Source organism: Carassius gibelio, chromosome B3, assembly GCF_023724105.1.
Source record: "Carassius gibelio isolate Cgi1373 ecotype wild population from Czech Republic chromosome B3, carGib1.2-hapl.c, whole genome shotgun sequence".
Taxonomy (NCBI): Eukaryota; Metazoa; Chordata; class Actinopteri; order Cypriniformes; family Cyprinidae; genus Carassius; species Carassius gibelio.
In genome coordinates, this window is record NC_068398.1 from 15,744,002 (window position 1) to 15,767,104 (window position 23,103).

The 23,103-nt window shown below is 36.4% G+C and overlaps 1 protein-coding gene across 3 annotated transcripts in view; it reads right to left on the reverse strand.

The window, feature by feature from the left end:
- asic2 (acid-sensing (proton-gated) ion channel 2) overlaps positions 1–23,103 on the reverse strand; it is a 358,414-nt gene that overhangs the window by 29,197 nt on the left and 306,114 nt on the right. For all 3 annotated transcript variants that reach the window (XM_052551309.1, XM_052551310.1, XM_052551308.1), the window contains 2 exons: positions 15,380–15,530; positions 2,483–2,610 (listed from right to left, as the gene is read on the reverse strand). In XM_052551309.1, the coding sequence (XP_052407269.1) occupies positions 2,483–2,610; positions 15,380–15,530 (279 nt within the window). The remainder of the gene's footprint in view (positions 1–2,482; positions 2,611–15,379; positions 15,531–23,103) is intronic.

Here is a 23,103-nt window from a genome sequence, read left to right on the forward strand (position 1 = left end):
GGTCACCAGGATGGACTCATATCCCATCCCTCGGGTAGATGTGTTACTGGACCTCGTAGCTGGGTCATCATGGATCACTTCCCTGGACCTGTGCACTGGCTATTAGCCAATGCCAGACCAGAAACTGCTTTTTGTTCAAGTAGGGGGTTATGGAAGTTCAGAGTGCTCTGCTTCGTCCTCTGCAATGTGCCGAATACCTTTGCTAGGTTAATGGAAAGGGTGTTATCAGGTATTCCACTGTCAGAGTGTCCGGTGTACCTGGATGACATCCTGGTCCATGGTAGATCTTTTCAGGCCTCTCTAGAGGCTCTCAGGCATGTCCTTGGTCACGTGAGCGAGTCTGGCTTGAAGCTGCACCCAGAGAAATGTCATTTTTTTTGGAGGGAGGTGACATTCTTTCTGGCACAAGCTTAGGAGGCAGGGGTCAGGCACAGAGCAAGAAGCAGTGAGTGAGTGGCCCACTCCTACAACTTCACATCAGTTCAAAAATTCTTTAGGGTTAGCCGCATATTACGGGAGGTTTGTGCAGAATTTTTCTACCATTGCAGACACAGAAAAAAATATTGTTTTCCATAAAGTGTATTGCCTTAAAAAAAATATAAAACTATTATTACAAAATGTATTGCACAGTTAAACTATTTTACTAAATTAAAAGCAATCTAAAACATGCTGTAGAAAGAAATTGTTAAAAAATGAGAGAGTGAAGAGAGAGAGAGAGAGAGAGAGAGAGAGAGAGAGAGAGAGAGAGAGAGAGAAAGAGCAGATAACACAAGGTAAGAGAGCAGGAGACCCTGACAGATAAAAGTAGCCCAGGGAGAGATGTTGATACCCTCCCTAACCTGGACACAACAGCAGATAAGTGAACACCAGCCTTACACTCTCAGATAACAGCAGGGAGGGCGAAGGCTGCAGACACCCTGACAGAAACACCAACGCTGCATATGTATCATCCATAAGAGTTTATAAAGGTTGCTGTGACCAGACAGATGCCTTTGACAAGAAAACAAAAAACAAAAAAACTTTTATTACCATTATTAATGCTGATTCTTGCCAGTGATTTTAGTATATTATTGGGCTGGTATGACAAGGAATAAAACGCATACCACTAAAGGCTTGCCAAACAGTCCTAATGCTCATAATCATAATTACACAGCACAACTATAGAGGGCTGAGGTTACTAGCACACTGTCATTAGCCTGTATTTCAGTTTAACAGCCACCTAAACATGACAATTAGCATAATCAAACAAAACCTGTAATCATCCGTGAATGCAATTAACAAGGAAACGACAAATAAACTTGTAGTCGCTTACTTGTCTAACAAAAAAGAAACAACTTGGGCATCATGACTCAGGATTTTCTCCTTCATCAAACGTGTGAGGTATACCAATGTTAAGCTCATGTTTTGTCTTTGTCAGTATTTCCGTCTTCTGTCTTCAGACCTTTTCTGCTTCTTCAGCTGTATAAGGACTGTTTATTCTGTTGTCTCGGCTGGTAAAGTCTATATAGTTCATTGTCTAGATTTGAATCACCAAAACTACATGGTACATGGCAAAATAAAGTACTGTGCATCCATTTCTGACTATTGAATGTGATTTGAGCACTTCTATTACTAAACTCCTGTGATTTAAGGACCTACATCATACATACTGTAATTAAATAACTGCTTATAGAAAACTATTATGGAGGACAGTCTACAGTCTCATATAAGTGTATGCCATTCAGATGACTCTTCACAAAAACACATAATGCCATGTGTGACACTGTTTGAATTAGCACCAAACAAATTATTTAACATGGAAATCACTCTTTTCTCAGAAAAACACAATGCTACGCTTGTTTTCTGCTCACTTTGGCGAGACTCTGACTCAGTGAGACTGATTGCAAACAAATGGCAGTCAGATTGCCAGCAAGGTCACAGCTGGAGATATTAAAGCCTCGCAGCATCAGGACAACAAAGACAAAGTATAACAAAGTGGAAAACGAAATACCAATAGAAAAAATAAAGATTTGTGGAATAGGTATAATTAAGAGCAGTCAATATTTAAGTGAATGAAAAAACAAGTGAAAAAAATTGTATGCTCACAATCTCACCCGTCTCACACACACGGACACACAAACCATGTGATGGTCTTTTAAGATCGAACACCCATGAGGAGGTTGACGAAATGTAAACATTACACATGAAACAGAATAGAAATGTGGAGCAATGAAGAGCATGATCACATGGGTATGGATTTAAAAGGCCCTATTTACTAACCCGCGTGATCTGGTTTTGGCGGGATGTTCGGAGCTGATGTGTGGGATGAGTCAGAATGACTTACTGTTTACATTACCAACTTCTATTACTAAACTCCTGTGATTTAAGCACCACTATTGTGGTAGGATCACCTTAGATGTATGTTAATACAAGATGTTAATAGGGCTTGAGAGACCAAAATATTTAGGCTGAGGACAAATATTTTAAGTCAAGGCTCACTCACTCTTTGCTCCTGGGTAGCCACGAAGGTCTGAAAGCCTGGGGCGACTCCAAAGCCCAGCTCATGTACAAAGGGAGGCTCCGCCTGACTGTGGATCTGCACCCTTACTCCTGCCTCAAATGCTGTTTCTTCTAAAGGAGAGAAGGAGAAAGAGGAAAAGAGAAATAAAAGCTGATTCAGCTGTTGACCAGCTTTTTTTTTTTTTTTACCAGATTCACAACAACAAACATTTGTTTTTGACCTTGTTGTAATGCTGATGAACGCAAAAAAAATTTAGTTACCAATTTCAAGAACTTCAAAAATCTTTTTTGCACTTTTTTCCAAAAACTTTTTCCAAAAACTTTCTTAATTTGATGGAATACAGTATCATTTTAAGATCACTAAATTGCTCAATTATATTTAATTATTTTAACAATGTGACAAAAAATAATAAACCATAATTTTAAGACTAAAGAATATATTATAAAATGTAATTTCCTACTGTGTGGCAAGGCTGAATTTTTAGAAAAGTCATAACTCTAATCTTCAGTGTCACAAAATTCTCCAGAAATCTTTCTATGCCGTTTAGCTGCTTAAAAACCATCTCTTGTTATCATTAATGATGAAAACACCTGTACTGCTTAATATTTTTGTGGAAACTGATGTTTTTTCAGCATTCTCTGTTTAATAAAACCAAAAGAACCAAATAAGACCAAAAGAACAGCATTTATTCAGAAATCTTTTTTAACATTATTATTGTTTTGTCTTTCAATTTTAATTCAATTTGTGTTCTTGCTGAATAAAAAGTATTAATTTATTTCAGACCCAAAAAAAAAAAAAAAAAAATATATATATATATATATATAATTGTAATCCCAAATGGTAAATGGACTGCATTTATATAGCGCTTTCAACAGACCACATGGCCATCCAAAGCGCTTTACAATTTGCCTCACATTCACCCATTCACACACACATTCACACACCGACGGCGGTGTCTGCCATACAAGGCGCCATCCAGCTCGTCGGGAGCAGCTGGGGTTAGGTGTCTTGCTCAAGGACACCTCGACACTTGGTCAGGTGGAGCCGGGGATTGAACCACCAACCTTCCGGTTTGTAGACAACCTACATGAACCACTGAGCCACTGCCGCCCCGGCAATGTTTAAACTGTATTGTTCTTAAGGTAATTATGGTGTATGGTTTGAGTGGGTTCTAAATTTGATTCTAGATTTAGGGAGCTTTCACCAACCTAGGGAGGCAAAATAGTGTAATGATTGGTACCCATGTCACCAATGACGCTATGATTTTTGGATCAAGTGTCACTTAAGGTGTGGTTATAAAAACATCACATAAAAAATATTGGTGGCACCTTGTAGAACCTCTTTCTGTATCATCAACACAAGGAAGACACAAGTGTCATAAAAACAAAAAGATTTTATTAACAAAAGACAAGTGTAATCTCAGCTCAACTACTAAATGAATACCATGAATGAAAAAGGTGAGTTGGATGTTGCTAAGTCAGAGCTAAGTTATCTGGAAAGCTAAACTGCTGCTACTCTGAAACAAATAAGGTGAAGAACCTTATTATGCATCAAACAAATATGTGAAAGGTTATTTTTTATCAACTGCAATAAGCTACATAACATCTAATGTAAATTAGGAAAATCATATACTGTATAATACACAACAATGCCAAGGTTCATAACCTTGATGCAGATGTCTGTGTGTCTTCTGCCTCTCTTTGGTAAATTTGCTTTGTCTCCCTAGGATGGAGACTCAGGATGTGCATCTTTTGCTGTCTCACTAAACGAAGACTCTAAACGTAATATTTCTCTTCTCACAGGCTGAAGGCTCAGAACCTGGTTGTGTCTGTTACTGCCTCAAAGCTGAAGACCCAGGACTTTATATCTGTTATTGCCTCTTTCCTCACGGGCTAGAGGTTCAGAATGTTGGTGATCTGTTGCAGTACTTTCCTGGACAGGACTCAGACTCAGAACGGTTGTGTCTGTTGCTGCCTTTCTTGGAACAGGCCGGAGACTCAGAATGGGTTGTTCTATTTAGTTTGTCTCTTTAGAGGACCGAGACTCAGAATTGATCTGTTAGTTACCCTTCCTCTTGCAGATTCAGACTTAGAACAATGTAGCTGTTATAGCCTCCTCCCTCAATGGACTCAGATTCGTCAGGAGCGTCTTTTGGAAGGTACCTTTATCTCTTTCTGATGAGGAGGAGATTGCAATTTGGCGCTTCTCCATTTCCAGACTGTGATTGGTTGCTTCTGTCAGAGTGGGGGGACACGGTGTGACCCACCCTTCTTTTCTACTGGGGAACCTTTTATACATTGTCCAAACACACATTTAGAAAAGTGTTACAAAAAATTTTTCACCTGTGAATTTTACCAAACCACAACCAGAATACATTTAGCAATTTTACACATTAGGTTCAAACTATCTGTGAAAAAGTAACAGCTTTAGTACCATTAAGCTAAATTCAATATCTTAACAATTACAAACACACACACACACACATCACATAAAGCAAAGTGGGTCAGGAAATGAGACCTTTTTTTCTCTCTCAAATGTATTGCCATGACTCACTCACACATTTAATATCTGTCATTTTGTTTGATTAGCCGTGCCTCGCTAGCCTGTGATATTGGTTGCGAGAGATGTGTTCATTTCCCCCCCTCCCGCCTCAACCATTCTCAAAGGCCTGGCAAGGAGAGAGGCCTCATTCAGTCATCAGGACCCCCGCAGGCTAGCAGGCATCTTAACAGCCCTCTATAACAGGAGAGCACAGCCACAAAGACCCCCCACCTTCTACTCACACTCCAAAGACCAAAGCAGTGATGGACACACAATGACAGCAGCTGCAATCCGACTCACACACACTGGGACCAGTCAATACTTTCTGCTGTGTAAGTGTGTGTGTGTTCACGTGTCCCATATCAAATGCACCAAAGTGCAGCTTGTCAAATAAGATGGGTATTACTTTCCAAAAGACAGTTTAAAGCTCAAAACCTTTCAAAGAGTCAAGTGGACTCAAGTTTTCAGACCAGAGTATATATAAACTATGTTGCAAAGAAAGAAAGAAAACTCTAATCATTTACTGTCCAACAACTGTATTTATTCAACAGGCAAAAAAGTCAAATAAAAATATACAGTCAACAATGACTAGCACTGTGGACCAGCTCACTAAAATAATAATAATAATAACAATAATAATAATAAAAATAAATAAATAAAAAATAAATAAATAAATAAATAATAATGTTCCATTTGTGGAAGAAAGGCTTTACTAAAATACTGAGATGGGTTTCTGGTGCTGCTAGTGCATGTTCTGTGCCATGACATAAGAAATTATTTTTAGGTCAGTTGTTTTCTTGTGTCTTTAAATGTTACAAAAAAAGACATGTCCAGCACAGAAAGAAAGAGTGCTATGAAATACTACATAATTTAATAAATAGACCCCACTACTGTATTGTCCTCACTAAATGCAAGACTAATGCAATGTAGTCTATTTGCTTAAGTCTTTCCTTCATGATTTATGGTGTGTGTGTGTGTGAATATGTTGTTGTGTGTGTCTGCAGGTTAATGATGAGATGTGAATGTTTGCTGTTGGGTTGGTGAATAATTTCGTATTTGAATTGTCATGCTAATTCATTGTTTGCTCCAGATAAAAATCTGTCACTCCAAATTAAACCTCAGAGAATAAAGAAACAGAATGAAGAGAGAAACACAAACAGGAATAAAGACAGGAGGCTCAGACACTTGCTGCTGTTGTAGATGTCGAATTCTAGTAAATTCAAAACATGCCAGTAGCATACAAATGCATTTAATGCAAGCAGTAAACACAAATGTGTACTTTGCATTATTTAAAGTGTCATGTTAATATTAATAAATTAATAGGATAATATCATAACCCCTATATAAATCTGCTAACTACCTACTAAAAAATGTTTGCAATCATTTCTTCACAATAGCCACTTAATACCTGATTCATATTTATTATTTATTTCAAAACAGAATATTTGTAACATTATATATGCCCATTTAGTTTGTCCTTGCTGAATTAATTCATTAATTTCTTTCCAATACATATCTTACTGACCACAAACTCTTGAACAGTGGTTTAGCTTAGATCGGTGTGGATTTACAATAAACCTCTTTCACTGTCTTAGTAAAGAATGCCAAAGGCAAATATATAAATCTTGTTATATAACTTGACAGAGAAGTACAGAGTCCTGGGATATGTAAGTCAGAGGTCACCAGTTATTGGAGCATAGCTCAGGTGTCACAGAATCTCCGTTCCAGTCAAATCACAAAATATATATCCTGATTTCTTAAATTTTCTAATGGCTATAAAGGAAAAGCAGTCAAAAAACATTTCACTCACAACCCTCCATTCCCCACATCCCACATTCTGCCTGAAAACAAAAATGCTGCAGTGTTAAACCCCCTCTCAAAAGAAGAAAGCCGTTGAGTTTACATCTGTGACGATGAACGCTTATCAGGATCAACTAAACACGGAATATTCAAAAGTATGTCAAAAATTTTTAGTTCGAGACATATAATCTTTAAAATACTTCTGTGAGTTTTACACTCCGGTCTGTTATTGTGGCGACATTTCCACGCCCTGAAATGTGACGCTGAACGAAACAAACTGTGATTGGTTGTTTGATATGTTTGTGGACGGGTGGACAGGCCTTAGCCAATGAAAGCTGCCATAGCCATCAGTCTGAAGATCTGGCTACTCGAGACTACCCTATAATTAATGAATACCCTTGTCACATCCTATTGGACTTTTGCTGTGTTTTCATTACTCACGTGTTCTGTGTGACCTCGTTTTCCCTCATGTCCAATTATTGTCATTTGGTTCAGGTGCGTGTCATTAATTACCCTCATCAGCCCTCCTACTTAAGCCCTACTACTTTTTTTAATGAATTTATCAGACACTTTTATCCAAAGCAACTTACAGTGCATTTATGCTATCAAATTTTACCTATCATGTGTTCCCGGGGAATCGAACCCCCAAACTTGCGCTTGATAGCACAATGCTCTACCAACTGAGCTACAGGAACACAATAAGTTGTGTTCAGTTAACTTTTTGTCGTCTGGCCTATTATGTCCCTATGTGTGTCTCCTGCCTACAGTATTCTGACCAAAATTTAAGAGAGCTTTTACACTGGGCTCGTTTGTTGCGGTCTGAGCATGATTGTTCCTGGCACTACCCACAATGTTGGTCTGCTTTCACACTCAATAGTTTTATCAAACCCAGGTGCGTTTGCAGTCACCTTACGTCATCGCAAACGCATGGAAAACACAACATGACTGAGCATAGTTGTAATTTTTTTTGTTATTTTGGTGCTCTTATGCACAGTATAATAATTCATTTTTATTATTTTAATGATTTAATTTTAATTGATTTAATTTTGACTTTTAGGAGTGTGTGGACTCAACCTCGCTTCTCTCGTGTGTTGAGGAAACAATTATATTGACAGTGTTATGCATGCGCAGGATACTTTACTTCTTGAACAAGTGTGCACCCGAGTCCGTGTTGCTTGCACATTCACGCGAACCGTGCCACAGCTCGGGAGCAACCGAACTGGGACCACCTTCTCCATGTGGTCTCGGGTTCGGTACCCCAGTGCGCACCAGGGTCTGATGACAGCGTTCACACTAGCGTTTTTTCATGTGAACCATACCCCGTTCCACTTTTGAGTGTAATCTTTTCAATTAATCTTTTGATATTTTTCAACAAAACAGCATGAATAATTTATGAATTATTCTTGACCAGTTCTCAAGTTCAGCTCATAAAATACATTTATTTTCATTTTATTAAAAACGGTAAATTTTCAGTTTAAGGAGTTTACACAACTTAAAAAAATATATAATTTAAGGAGAAGTAAGTTCTCGTACTTGGCTCAATAATTTGGTCACAGTAGTTAACAGCCTACTAAATGCACTGTAAAAAAAAAGACTGTAAAAATATAGTACACTATACCGTAATAATTTAAAGGAATGTACCTTTATTTATTTTTTTTACACTTTGCATTGTGCGAACAAGAAGTTTAGTCAACAATCATTTCACTTGACTATTGACTATAAGTCTGTAGCAATTGTTATTAATGACATTCCTGTCTTTGTATAAAAAATATGTCCCCATGTATTTGAAAATGTTTATCTTCATAACCACTATTTAGTGCAACACCAATACTGTACTTTTTTTTTTTTTTTTTTTTTTTTTTTTGCATGTTGTTGTTTAAAACTAAAAAGTGTTCCATAATATAAGCATTTTCAGTGATGCTATACACATTGTTAAATGAATTGATGTCATAATGTTTTTGACTTTAAGGCAAATAAAAGCTGCTGAACGCACTTTAAAGAATGTTTCCATCACGTAAAAATAAACCATGTTCAATTTGTATATATTGTGCTGGATTTATTTGCTACAAAAGATAGGCCTATGCTATAATTTTTTTTAAAATATCTGCATAACGGATTTTCTGTTTATGGTACAGAAGAAAATGTAAATCTACAGAATTTTCCATTTCAATGTTGAAGGAAGTGTCCGTAAATTTAACAGAAAATGTCCTGGTAATTTTCTGCCAGTACAATATCAGTTTTTTTTTTTTTTTTTTTTTTTACAGTGTGGGATAATCCTTTAATTAAAAAACCTAGCATGATGTATTCACATTGCAAGAATTATTTATTTTTGTACGTGTGCGTGTTAAGATGAATCGGTAAGATTCAATCAGTCTTCAGACTGATGCTCTTAGCAGACAGATGAGAAGGACTCTCTTCAACTCAAAACCATGCCAGTGCTTTTGAAGGCAGTCTCTTTGCATCTTTTCTCTTCCACCTGACACTTTAGATATTACAGATGAAAGAGAGGTCATTATGAGGGGATGATGGGAAATGAGGTACAGAGTGATGCGTGTGAAGGAAAGTCAACAACACCTATTCGGAAAGTCTCTTTTCATCCTCTCTTGAGCAATCTATGACACACCGGGCTTCTATTTTTCATTTGTATAGACTGCTGATTTGTCCTTTTCCTGTTTTAACAAGACACGTAATAACACTTTTTGTGTTTTATTAGAAGAGGCAAAGGAAAAAAAATTGCTGATAATCATCATGCTGCTATTTTGCTGTGATTGACATATTTGCACACAACCAAACATATGTTGGTAAAAAATTACTCTTGACTCTAATTCGGGGTCCTCACCTCAATAAGTTGGTTGGTTTAATTAAGGTTCAGAAATGGAAATAAATCAATCAAATATTTGCCATGTGAAATTTTATATCTTTAAAGATTGAGGCTGTTGATTCCAGACTTAATGATCACAACCGAAACCTGCCGGCATTTCCACAGCTAAAGTGGAAAAGCAACATACTGCTGAGCAGAACGCACAAATATCTGGCTTTGATCAGAAATAGAAACAAGAGAGCAGGCCTGAAGGACAGAAAGAGAGTGAAGAGAGGTTTAGTGGTCTCCTCCCTAAACTAGACCTACTATATTGTAGCACAGAGGCATTCACCTTTAAACACACACACATGCATCAGGGTTGAGCAAAGTTGGAATTTCGAATGGGTTCCTTTTCAGTTCATGGGTTTGAATTTGAATTGATTTGAGCCTCACAGGCTGTTGAATTTGGAGTTTGAAGAGGAATGTTCTGAATTTAAAGTTACAGCAACAGAGGAATTTCACTACCCCAACACAGTTTACATCAAACCATAGCTGGATCATTAATTACTAATTATGCATATGTTTTCTCAACATGCTTTCTCAAATTTCTCTGAACTAAGCCCAATAATGTAAAATTAACACAGCCATCAAAGCAATTTTCCCCACACAAATGTTTCTATGCAGCACCAAAAATTGTTTACCACATTTGACTTTATTTTACATTTACAATAAGTAAAACATTTTGTCATTATGTAAACACAGCATTCATGGGACATGAAGTGCTTTTCCACCATTGTCCATATTAAATATGATGAAAATGTATAAATTAAATAAAACACCCCTATAGGTGGCATTTTAAGGGCCAGATTTACTAACAGCTTGCATCTTGTGTCTTTTGGTGTTAAAACAGCACTGTCAGGAATTACTAAAGACGTGGAAAGGCGTGGTTTTTTGTTCATGACTTTTTAAATATGCATTTGTAGGAGTTTCTCTTTCAGGTGCAAAAATTAATGGGATGAGAGTATTAAAATGAATCATGCAACGCGATTTACTAACATCTATGCTTGTATTTGCGGCATCATTAAACGTGCAACAAAAAATAATGTCTTAAAGCATGAGGTCATCTGTGCTGCTCTTGGTAGATTGCGCTGGTCATTATAGAAAAAATCTGGCTGCATTTATGATCTGCATCAGTAAATCACACAGAATTTTACCCTCCCATTGGCACTTTTTTTCTGTGATCAACTTTTTAACAAAAATTTTATGTTTATTCAACAAAACAACGTTAACAAAACAGGTAAGGGGAAACAACAGAAACATCAATAATTTTACAATATGAAAAAAAAAACTGTTATGGCCATTCCATATTCTAAAATGTTTTGAAGAAAAAATTGCCATGCATTGATGGTACAAGGTGTAGCCTTATTCAGTTGTGCTGTTGTACATTCACAAGTCACTCTTTTAAGGAGGCTATGAATCCAGAATTTGTTTTGTACATGTGTGGAGTAAACCAATTTTACTTTTTTGTCTTCTTGGCAGCTTTAAAACCAGTTTAATTTTAAACCTCTTGTAAGGAGTTATGCATACTCAATTGATGACTTTGAAATGTACAAGACGATGAGCCAAGTTTTTAGAAGTTAAAGTTAGATTAGACCACATCCTCTCCCAGTCATGGGGGCTTTCCAACATGGGAGCTTTTCCAATATGTGCGCCACTGAGTGACGTTTGTACTTCCCAGTCAAAGAGCACCTGTCCATCAAAATCTCACTATCCAATCAGAGTAGATCAATGTTAAGCTCGACCCCACGAGAGGTTTGTGTCAAAACACCAAATGAAAAACTGCGAACCATAAGTGAAATCTGTGGCAATGCATCCAGAATCCACGATTAGCAAAATGAATCTTTGAAAAACATTAACAAAGAATGAAGCATATTTGAAGAGCCTGTTTACTTTGTGCAACTATGTTCATTTTTTTCATTTTCATTGTGTTTTTCTTCTTTTGTAATGGCATATTTTTGATAGTTTCTGAAAAAGTTACGTTGAGTTTTATAAAGTTATGTTAATTTTTATTGAACTGAATGTAAATCCATAGAATTATTGGTTGTTTGTATATCCAAATGTAGATCACTGAGTGCTAGGGTCAGTAGAGTCTATTGCTTCTCTTACAGTCGAAGCCACAACGGAATCAAGTGTACCGAATGTTTGAATTTTTTTCCTTTTTTTGGTGATTGTTCATTCTCTCTTTTCTTGAACGTCCTTGACTGCTGGGATAGTCATAGAGGGCTAGGTAAAGAGTGCTTCAAAAATGAACTGACAGGATATATGCAGTTTCTGACAAAGTGAGCAGAGCACTATGCATACATTTCATTTTTTCTCTTGTAAAGGATAAATACTATTTTTCTTTAAAGGATATTATTATGTACTATGAAATTAATGTAAACAAAGGTCTTGAATACATTGTTAATTTATTCATATTGCTGGCGAAATTCTACATACATAAACAAAAATGTTTAAACTCATCCCCTATATTTAAAGTATTTTTAATTGAATTTGATTGTTTTATATCTTCATTGAAATGGATAAAAAACAAAAAGTCATTAACATGTCTAAAATATTATGAAATTTTCTTTAGATCCCCTGTAACTAATTAATGTTATTTTATATTACACTGACCGTCCTATGCTCTGTACTATGTAAGTTATTTGTTCTGAAAAAAAAAAAATGCATTCATTTCTGTCGAAGGGTCACATGATCTCCTCCCATCAGCACTTTCAATAAATTGCGCTCTAATACTAATTTGCCGTTTAGTAAATCTTGCCTTATAAGTATTGATTATTATCATCATTTCATGGAAAAACCCATATGTTGCGTATTGCTTGTTTATGGGTAAATCATACAGTTGTATAAAATATAAAGAAATAATTATTTTATTTTTATTTAAAACCTGCATATATATGACTATATGACTATATATATAATTTCATTTAATTGTAACTTTACTTATTCAGATTCGCTTGCACACATGGCTAAAAAAAACCCATAAGAATTCACATAAAAGAAAGAAAGCAACATGGAGACAAAAGTGAAAAGGCATTTTGATAAAGCTGAAATTTCTTTAATGCATTGTTCTTAGTGAATCAAAAACATCACCTCAAAAAAGAAAAAAAAAAACAACAACGATGTGCTGGTAAATATTTAAAAATCCTTGGTCAGTCTAAATAGTAAATAACACAGATCCAAGTAATTAATTTATGCATCTCTCTCTCTCTTTCTCTACATTTATTTAGAAAAATTTAATCTTGCAGTGATACTTTATTATACTTAAAAATATCTAGAACCCACAGATAAGATAACTAATGAAAGTTAGCCAACTTACATCGAATTACATTTTTATCTTTTGCAAGCAGAGATAGTGAAAGTACGTTTATTTAGAATGAAGGAACTTATTTAGAAGAATAACACAAAAACAGGAAAAGGAAAGAAAAGTGAAACAAGAAAGGGGAATGCAAAATGCATTGAAACAAGAAAGAAATGTAGTGATCTTTCAACTGAATTTACAGTACTGCTGAGCTTTACCACCGCATCCAAAAAACAATAAATACATAAATATTCCCATTCAAGCACACCGAATCTTGCTCTACATAATATATGGTTTATCTGCCCATTTCTTCTTTCAAAGTGAATAAGTTCTTCATCACTCTGCATTCATCAGAGTTTGAAACCAGCAGACAGAATGACGGATTGGCTGCACATTTATTCAGTGAGGCTCAGAGATCTCTCTCAATGTCTTATATTTGAAAAAGATGATAGCAAGTTTATCATGGGCTCTTCCTCTGCTCCAGACGTGTCATCTTCCTTGTGCATCATGCCAAGATTTTTCAGCACGACGTAGCACATTTATTATATTACATATGCATGCGCACACTTCCTCTTCACCTCTTCCATTTCCAATTTCTCCATTTCTGTCCCCATGGCCCTCCAAAAATGTTTGAGTGTCAGAGGTAGAGCGGTGGATGCAGACAGATGACTTTCTGGTCTTCATAATTTAGACTCCAAAGAAAGTAAACAATATAGCCGGTGATCTGCTGACTTTGCGTCTATCCAACCGGTGCTAGATTTTTTTATTTTAATTTTTCATTGTAAAACCTCCCTTTCAAGCTTGAAAAACTCCCCCACCACTATAGCATCATCTTCTGCAGCTATTAGTTGTGAACGTTCACAAAAAAACTGCTGTGAAAAACATTTTGTCTTTCAGCATTGTGTGCCTTTTTCTGCTGAGGAATAACACAGCATTATGTTTTAAAAAAATAAATAATGAAACTTTAAATTTGTTGAATTCTGTTGAATATTGAAAAGTTCATTTATTTTGTGAACTATAGTGTTCTATTATTTTCTATGCAAAGACCATTTTGATCATTTTATCCAAATGTCCTCAAATAAATGAATACATAATAAATGAAAAAATCTTTGCTGGAGCAATATCAAAGGATAAGTTCATCCAAAAAATGAAAATTAATTTCACAACAGGAGATGGATGTGGGATGAGAGGATAGTGGCTCTCAAACTCCAAAAACTGCATAAAAGAATCATACAAATTTGATTCCAAATGAGGAATATTCAGAGTCCTCTGAAACCGTACGATAGCTTTGTGTGAGTCATTATTCACTGAACATCTTCATATAATTCAAATCTGGTGCTTTAATGATACACGAGAGAATGTGTTTACATAAGAGCATTGCAGCGAGAATGCTGGACACCATATAAAGAGAAAAGAGAAGCAGAAGAAATTGTGCACAAACTTCATCGCTTGCGTCATCATAGCATTAACTTTGAATGCAAAGAAGTGATTGAGACCTCAGCATTCACCTTTACAAAATCTCCCCAAAGGCACTTGCCCCACAGCACTGCCCTATTGGCTCATCCGAAAACAGATGGACTTTGGGCCATAAAACAGGCCATATACTGGATCTATGGTACATAGGAATTTTTAGAAGAATTGTCCATATCATTCACAGTTATGTGACGGTGAGGAAAAAGTACATCTAAAGGATTTACGCATCAGCCCTGCAAGCAGCAATAAAGCTTGAGGTACAATACGTGCCATTGCTTTAAAGGCCACTCTTCAAAACAGCTGATGAAATGTAAAGTCATCATGCTCTGATTCCTTTTCATAGTTCATTGTCAGAAAAAGTATGTCGATGTTTCTTGGAATAAATTTGAATTCAGCCTCAGCTAAACTTGTAACCTTTCAAATGCTAATGAATATTTTGCCGGGAATACTCGATGCCGCTCTCTTAATCTTAAATGCTTTCATCTCCTTTGAAATATCGCACACACTACAAGGGAAGCTATGCTTTGCACGGGTGTCACAATGGTAATCAAAAAAGTGACGTGTTTGTGTACCACTGTTCAGAGAAGTGTAGCTGCATCAGATCAGTTCAACAGCTTGCAAGAACTTCTATTTGATAATGAATCCCACTGGGTTTGTCAACACCATTACAGCATCACAGCTGTTCTTCAAGGTGTGTGTCTCTCACAAATATTCGCTGCGTCCCTGGGGACGGGCGACACAATGAAAGCGCTGACAAAACCTTGCCCTAATCAGACACCTGTAAGACAATCAGAGTTTCTCCTGCAAATGAGGAGAGATGTTTAACAAGGAAAACCTCTGGGAGAGCTCAAGTGTACAATAGTGTGATTAGGGGTGACTGCATGTGTGTGTGTGTGTGTGTGTGTACCTGTTTCTCCCCAAACAGGCAGGTATTCATCTTGCTGGATGTCCAGCATGATCTCCAGGCCGTTGCCTGTGCCTCCTTTCATCGTAGTCCTCAAAGTTTTCCCCTCTTCGGCAGCGTTAAACATGTAACACTTCCCATAACGTGTAAACACCTGGAAAGAGAGAGAGAGAACGTTTATCAGACTTTTTTTATTCATTTATTCGCAACATGCTGTTGATTCACACGAACAATAATTTTGACTTACTCTGCATGTGTTTAAATGCCATGAATTACATTTAAATAAATTGTTAATGAAAGCTCAGCAGGCAAATTGGCCTGAACTGTTTAGAAGTAGTTATGTGAAGCTTGTATACTTTTTTACATTTCGTGAATAATTTAGTATCAAAATATGTATATTTATTGAGCTGTTAAGTTGCCTGAATCGTCCTCCTGAGATGGCAATTCTCTCAAGGTCGATGAACTTCTGGTTATAAGATATTGATGTAATTCTGGCGAGCGGAGAATACAGAACGCATGTGGCTCAGAATAAACAGTGGTTTACATATCACCTACAATATTTATGTCCTGTCCCTCATGTGCCTTCCTGGTTTTTCAATGCACCGATATAAAAAAAAGTAAAAATAACCAAGTGACCTTACTTTTTTAAATGGTCATAACAAGAGTTGAAATATTATACATAACTATATATATTGGAGGCGGTTGTCACAAGGGTCGGTAATTATAACGTGTTTTTTGTAGCCAAGACTGTGTGTTTACTTTTGAAAAGTTTGACAGTTGCATATGGAAGCATTTATTTGCAGTACTGTAAATTATAGGCTTCAATTTTTCATTATAGGCCGCTATTATTTCTGTATGTACTGTAGCATAATGTGTTTTGCTTAAATTTTTACACACAAATCAGAATAACTGTGATAATTGGCTGTACGCTACATACACAGTATACAGAAATTAGTTTGAAATATTATTTTGGATTTCTATCAGAAAATGAAAATTCTGTCACATATGCCATGCACTCGCTCTCATGTTGTATTTCTTTCCTCTGTGAAAGGCAAAAAACGCCTTTTTTTCATGCAAGTAAAATGATTGAAGAGCTGACGTCACACTTCAAAAGAATACAAAAGCACCATAAAAGTATTATAAAAATGGTCCAGGCAACTCTATTCTTCTGTGATGATAGTTTTGTGGGAGGAATTTAAGTCATTATTGACTGATCTTCTTCCCCTCTTGAGTCACCACAAATAACAAACCATGCAGACTGTTTTTGATTTACTGGAAAGATCAAATTCAAATTGAAAATTTCACAAATTGGGCACCATTACTTCTCTCATGGCTTTCGTGAATATTTAAAAGGAGAACTAGGGTGAAGTTGGAAGTGATTTTTTTTTTTTTATTCTAAATTGATCGATTTGAAGTCTATCACTTACACAAAGCATTCGCATGGCTTCAGAAGACTGGGAAAGCACAAGTCATGTGGACTTTCATACTGCTTTAATGCTGCTTTTTAGTCCTTTTGGAAGCTTGAAAGCTCTAGTCCCATGCATTATAGTTGCCCAGAAAAGAGCAGCCAGTAGATTATCCTTTTGTGTTCCGCAGAAGAAAGGGACCACCACCTTTTACAAAGCCCAAGTCCTTTATCCCTTTCGTTCTGCTTTTAGCTCTAATTTGGGAATTAATTCGATAGTGAGATGATATGCAATTAAGAGAGCGAGATAAAGCAATTCTCAGTTTGTTTTGATGATAATGTACAAGAAAAGACATAGATGGACAAATCTGGATCCCTTGTTATACAGTACATAATGATGATAATTAAGATTATGCATGGTTCAACCCCCTCAGTGTCTAAGAATCAAGGAATTGGAATTGGAAATTGGAATCACATCATTTCAAACCTACATGACTTTTTTTCTTCTTTAGAAAACCATATTTATTTATTTTTGTTCAATAGAGTTAATGTTGTTTTGTACCCCATTCACTTTAATTGTACAAGCAAAAACAGTTGAATAATTCTCCCACTGAAGAAAATAAGATAATTCAGGTTTAAAACAACATGAGAGTGAGTAAATGATGAAATCATTTTTTTGTTTTTTTTTTTTGTTTTTTTTGTTTAGGTGAACTAACCTTTAAGCATAGAGAGGTGAACTATATTTCTCTACCAGAGGTGCAATCCACTGACTGAACAGCAAACATGTTGAAAGATTTCGGTCTTCGCTCGAAGATAAGCATGAAACTGTATTTGGAAAGCCGCTTTGAAAATGTTTCTTTCCAAGGATTGGTGTGGAAAAATCTCTGAAATAGCTACTTCTAGCTAGTGTAGGAGCTTGATGGATGGATGAGTGATTGAGAAGGTTTCTCCTTACAGAATGTCTGTATATATATACACACATACACACACACACACACACATTCAAGATAAATTACCATAGCCTGCAGCTGCCAGACCACAGCCCACAAAATCGACATGAATATTCAGTCTCATCCTTCATGCCTGAGCTAAGTGCTAGCAGAGATTACTCTTAATGGATAGAGAGAGAGAGAGAGAGTAACATACAGTCCTCATTTTCTGCAGTGACTGACAGCTTTACTTCTTGTTCTTGTTCTCTACTACAAATTCAATTTAATTTCAACTGACAAGGCAAACAGAAGCAAGGATTTCCGCTCAAGATAACTTGCGGCTTATTAAATAGGAACCAGTGACTTAAAGCCATCTTTCTTCATAAAACCAAAGACGTCCCTTTAGAACCAGACCATTCCTTTAGGATTTAAGCCAGACATCTTTGAAAATGAGCAAATGTCAAACAATTTAATCTAAAAACTCAAACCACCTTAATAAAAGATCCAATTTAAAGGTGGTTGCTAATCCCTGTTTTACTAAATGAGGTTAACCAAACATCTGCAAAAATCTGTCACAGAATACTGATAGACAAAGCACACAAATACATATGACCCTTTAAAAAAGTCAATAAGCCATTATGACTGCTGTTGTTTGCAATAAAGATCTTGTGGGTGCACTGTCATTACTACTTAGTACCTAGCATGTTGACGTTCAGAGTCACTGTAAACATGCCAATAGTCATTTGCTGTTATTGACCAAGGATGTTTCTCTGAACTAGCAGCAAACAGCAAAACATTTGTGAAGGCTTGATTTGAGCACACATGCCAAATACTTTCTTAATAGCCTCTAAATCCATTAAACTAATTCAGCCAAGTCATGAAACACAAAAAGTGGTTCTTTTTTTTTTTTTTTTTTTTTTTTTACATGTACTCTTCACAGAGAGGAAATAAATAAATAGAATTCTTCCATCAGTGCTGTAGTTTGATGCGTTTATGTCAAGACAAGACAACCTCTGTTACTTCAAAGTTAGCAGGTTACTGATAGAACACAGGATGCTACGAAACGCATCAATTCACTTTCAATTAACTTGCATCTCATAACATTCACATTTGTGACAACTTCACAACTTTCGTTGTGGATGTTGGTGTGCAAGCGCCTTTGTGAGCTAAATCAAGCTCATTAGCTGGTTTGTGCGCTTCTGCGAAGACAAAAATTCTCATTAAACATTCAAAGAAAGGAAGCAGTTTGAGTGTTCTAGAACAAAAAGGTCGTGACCTGGTTTGAGTGATGCCCATTGCTTTTAATGACACCGACAGAGACGCTATTAGCAAAGGTACTTGTGTGATATGGCTGTAGGCAAGAGAAGATTGACTGTGGCAGGGCTCTTTTTACAGGTGAATATGCGATGGGTTGACCGTAAGAATATGCCGACACGGAATACATTATGATAATCATATTTAGGGAAAGCAGTGGGAGATGAAGCACAACTTGATGTTCAAAAAAGGTCGCACTCATTTACATCTAGTTGTTTAGCTGCTCTCTCTGGCACGTTGAAGATTTCGATTAATAATATAGATGTACAGTATGAATAAATCAGGTTAATCTGAATATTTATGGGGTGTAGAATTAGATGCTATTTGGAGTGGTCCGAAACAACTGCTAACTACTGTGTTAACGGAGCATGTTATGAACACTCCCCAACATGATCACCTTGTATTCGCACACGTAATTTTTGTATTAAATGACTGATCATTCGGTGTGTAGATCAGCTCTCTGACTGACAGGGTATTCATCAATGAAACTGGGAAAATTAAGACTACCCCAAGGGTTTTAAACCCACAGAGAAAAATGTGGTCTTTTCTGCAAATGTTTGCACTAAGTAAAGTCATCCTCAAAACTGGAGAAGTTTCAACTAGTGTGCCAGGAGCATAATGTTTTGCCATTTCCTATCTAAAGACCTGGAAGTGCTCTATGATGTCTCTGAGTCTTATCAGTCACCAGCCTGGTGGATTTTTTCTCCCATGTCGCCTGCCACATGGATTATCTTCTTCAGACATGGATGCCATCATTTTCTCATTTCATTCGCTGTCTCCGGGCCCTCCTCCATTCTTTTATTCCTCTCTACAGTGTGTGTTTATCTCTAAAGTGGCTTTTGCACCATGAAGTGTCTGTTATATTTAGAAGGAAATCTCAGTTTGATGAATTTATTGCAGTGTATACTCTAGGACAAGAGAAAGTTGAAAAAAATAACCTTTAAAAAGTTAATCAAAATTTTCTCTGAAATAAACCATATATATATGTAGATTAGATTAGATTAGATTAGATTCAACTTTATTGTCACTGTACATGTAAGGTACAAAACAAGAACCAGAAGTGCAATAAGCCGTTCACGAGTTCACACTTACATATAATTAGCTGAAGTATGTAATGCATATTTGACATGCTTTCCGGGGACAAGCTATGAGATCGGGAACGGCCCGAACCTAGAGTACCCCCCCTGTATAAGTGTAATATTAACTCCAAATGAGGAGATGGGGTGGAGGGGTATGCTGATAAATCCATCAAAGAAAAGAGGTAAGTCAGTTGCATTTATACCGTAGCCAACGGCTGGGTTTTTTGGCCTGGCGAAAACCTTGGGCCAAAGCGGGCCAGCTGGGGTTTGAGAAGTGGTTATGAACAAAGGCGGAGTTTCTCCACGTCTAGAGAGCGTCAGCAAGCGGATCATTTCATAAAGCTTACAGCTATGGCACAAGCATTAAAAACGTTCACAAATAAGTTGAGCTCAAAACTTTCAGTCAGCAGCAAGTGTTTGAAATAACTTGATCCGATGTGGATTATAATCACCATACAATGTAGAAATATTTATAACCGATGCAAAAGAATGCACACTAGGCATTAACGTTACCATAGTAAACATGGTAAATGCGATGACTTGAAGAAATCAGATGTCAGCTTCTTATTCTCTATCACAATAGTGTATTTATTTAGTAACATATTTTATCTGTCACAAGTCTCATCTCGAGAGTTTAGCTCCACATAGCCATGTCATAAAAATATATTAATGTTTTTTGTTCGGGAGCTTTTATAGAAATATCATTGTTTCTAAATGTATATGGGCTACTGTGACTATAACGGAAATAGACTCAACTGAATAAGCAGGGTGTGTATAACACTTTATTTTTGTGTGACTGTCATGATCGTTAGCTGGAGTGCCCATGAACTTCAGTAGAGGGAACACCACTCAGGACTGTTGGATTTGGGGTATGAACTCCATTTCCCACAATCCCGTACCTAGGGCTAATCACCACCAGGTGTTTCCCATTACCACTCCCCTATATATACTGTTTTTGGACTCTCAGTTATTGCGAAGTCTTGTTAAGCCCAGTCTGATATCTCCGAGCGTTTCCCTTGCGTTTGTTCCATTCATGTCTGATCTTGGATTGTTTATACCACCTGTGATTCTCTGCCGCCTTCCCCGACCTCTGCCTGGTTCTGTTTCTGGATATTCTTTGACATTCTCGACACTGTTATCTGATTACTGCCTGTCTGACCATTCTCCAATAAATATACTGCAATTGGAACGTTTTTGTTACTGTGACTAATTTTCAATCCTGATAAATGAATTCATTATGATCAATGTAGGCTATCACTTATTATAGTAAAACATCAATGCTTTTAGATTTAAATATTTAACAAAGCATACAAACAATTGGCCCTTTTTATGTTCGTTTTGTGATTGCGCTAGTTCCAGTGACTTATTCCTTATTAGTTTTCTGCTAACTTCTCTCTGTTGGTGAAATGATGGGGTTGCATGACGTTGTTCCTGAGAGGTGTGTAAAGGGCGGGTTTTCTATTTTGGCCGCAGTGCTACAGGTCCGAGGCTATGATGAGGGTTGAATACTTAGGGGTGAGAAACAAAATTATTGGGCACATCACTGTGTAGGCATGTTTCTGTGAAAACCATGACATTGTAATCAAAAAATCTCTAACTGTGGGTGATGTGAAGTCATAACTCATCCATTTTGTTCTCCAATGACCGCACATTAGCGAGAAAAAATAAAATAAAATAAATAAAATAATATATATATGTATATATAGATATAGATATACATATATATATATATATATATATATATATATATATATATATATATATATATATATATATATATATATATACCCTGTTTTGCATGCTACTGTTAAATCGTGTAATGAAAAAAAAAAAAAAAACGATGTAAATAACTTGCCAGCAATAACAGCAACAACAATCTAATTCTAGTCATTTTAATCATCTTAATTATAGAAAACTTATTAAACAATCAAAACATATAAATGTTATAATGACAGCAGATTTTAAGTCATGGTAACTTGATATTTTAAGTTTGGTCAATACATTTACTAATTTTGCAAATCAATTTAAGACAAGCAAACTTTTCCCTTCATTTTCATTTTTTCGCTTTCATTTTTTTCTACCGTTTTTTTTTTACAGAGAGAAGAAGAGAGCAGAAAAAATCCTTGCTGTTGAGTAGATCTGGCCTTTGAGTGGAAGAAGTGAGTCCAGACGCATTATATTCACTCTATATTCACTCACTCTGGACAGGAAATGCCAATGGCTTGCGGCTAATGGCATAATGCCAGGATATTTTTGACAGTCTGCCACCCAAACCTGCTCAGTCTTATGATTCCACCTGGTCATTCACACCATCACAAAAATCAATGACACCTTGACATTTTTATTGTGTCATCGTTCACACACAAATTCAACTCAGGAAGATAAAAATGGTCAAGAAACTCAAAGTTTCCAAGTAGGCCTCCATTAAACCCCCCAAAATCTGAGTTACTTACTATAACTATTAAACCTTGGGAATGGAAACCTTAACCAAACTTTTTGGTTGCCAACAATCTTCAAAATATCTTGTTCTGTTCCACAGAAGAAAGACTTTGTCCCAGATCTTGAGCAAAATGAGTATTTTTATTTTTTTGTGGATCAACTATCCCTTTAAAAAGCTGCCAGAATGCCTCTAAATCCATTGTGTCTAAAGCTTTCAGCTGTTTCATATCTCAAATCATAAGTGAGAAGAACGTAACTTCCAGCCGTAACTGAAAATTACAGAGTAAAAAGATTTCAAAATACCACCACTTTTTCTCACATTATACTATAAAAAAAGTCTAAGCAGGAAAACGGTTTCCTGATTACCACAGTAACTGCACCGGACTAGCATTTCCACTAATATGACATAAGCAGGTGATACAACACTTATCTCCTTAGACAAATTCCCATTCTGCCACAACAGCTCACCGGAGGATGGAGCAATAATGGAAAAATTTAAATCAGGTGTGTTTAGAACCAGTTAAGCGCTTTTATCAAAGCCAAAGTGGACTAGAGCATTTC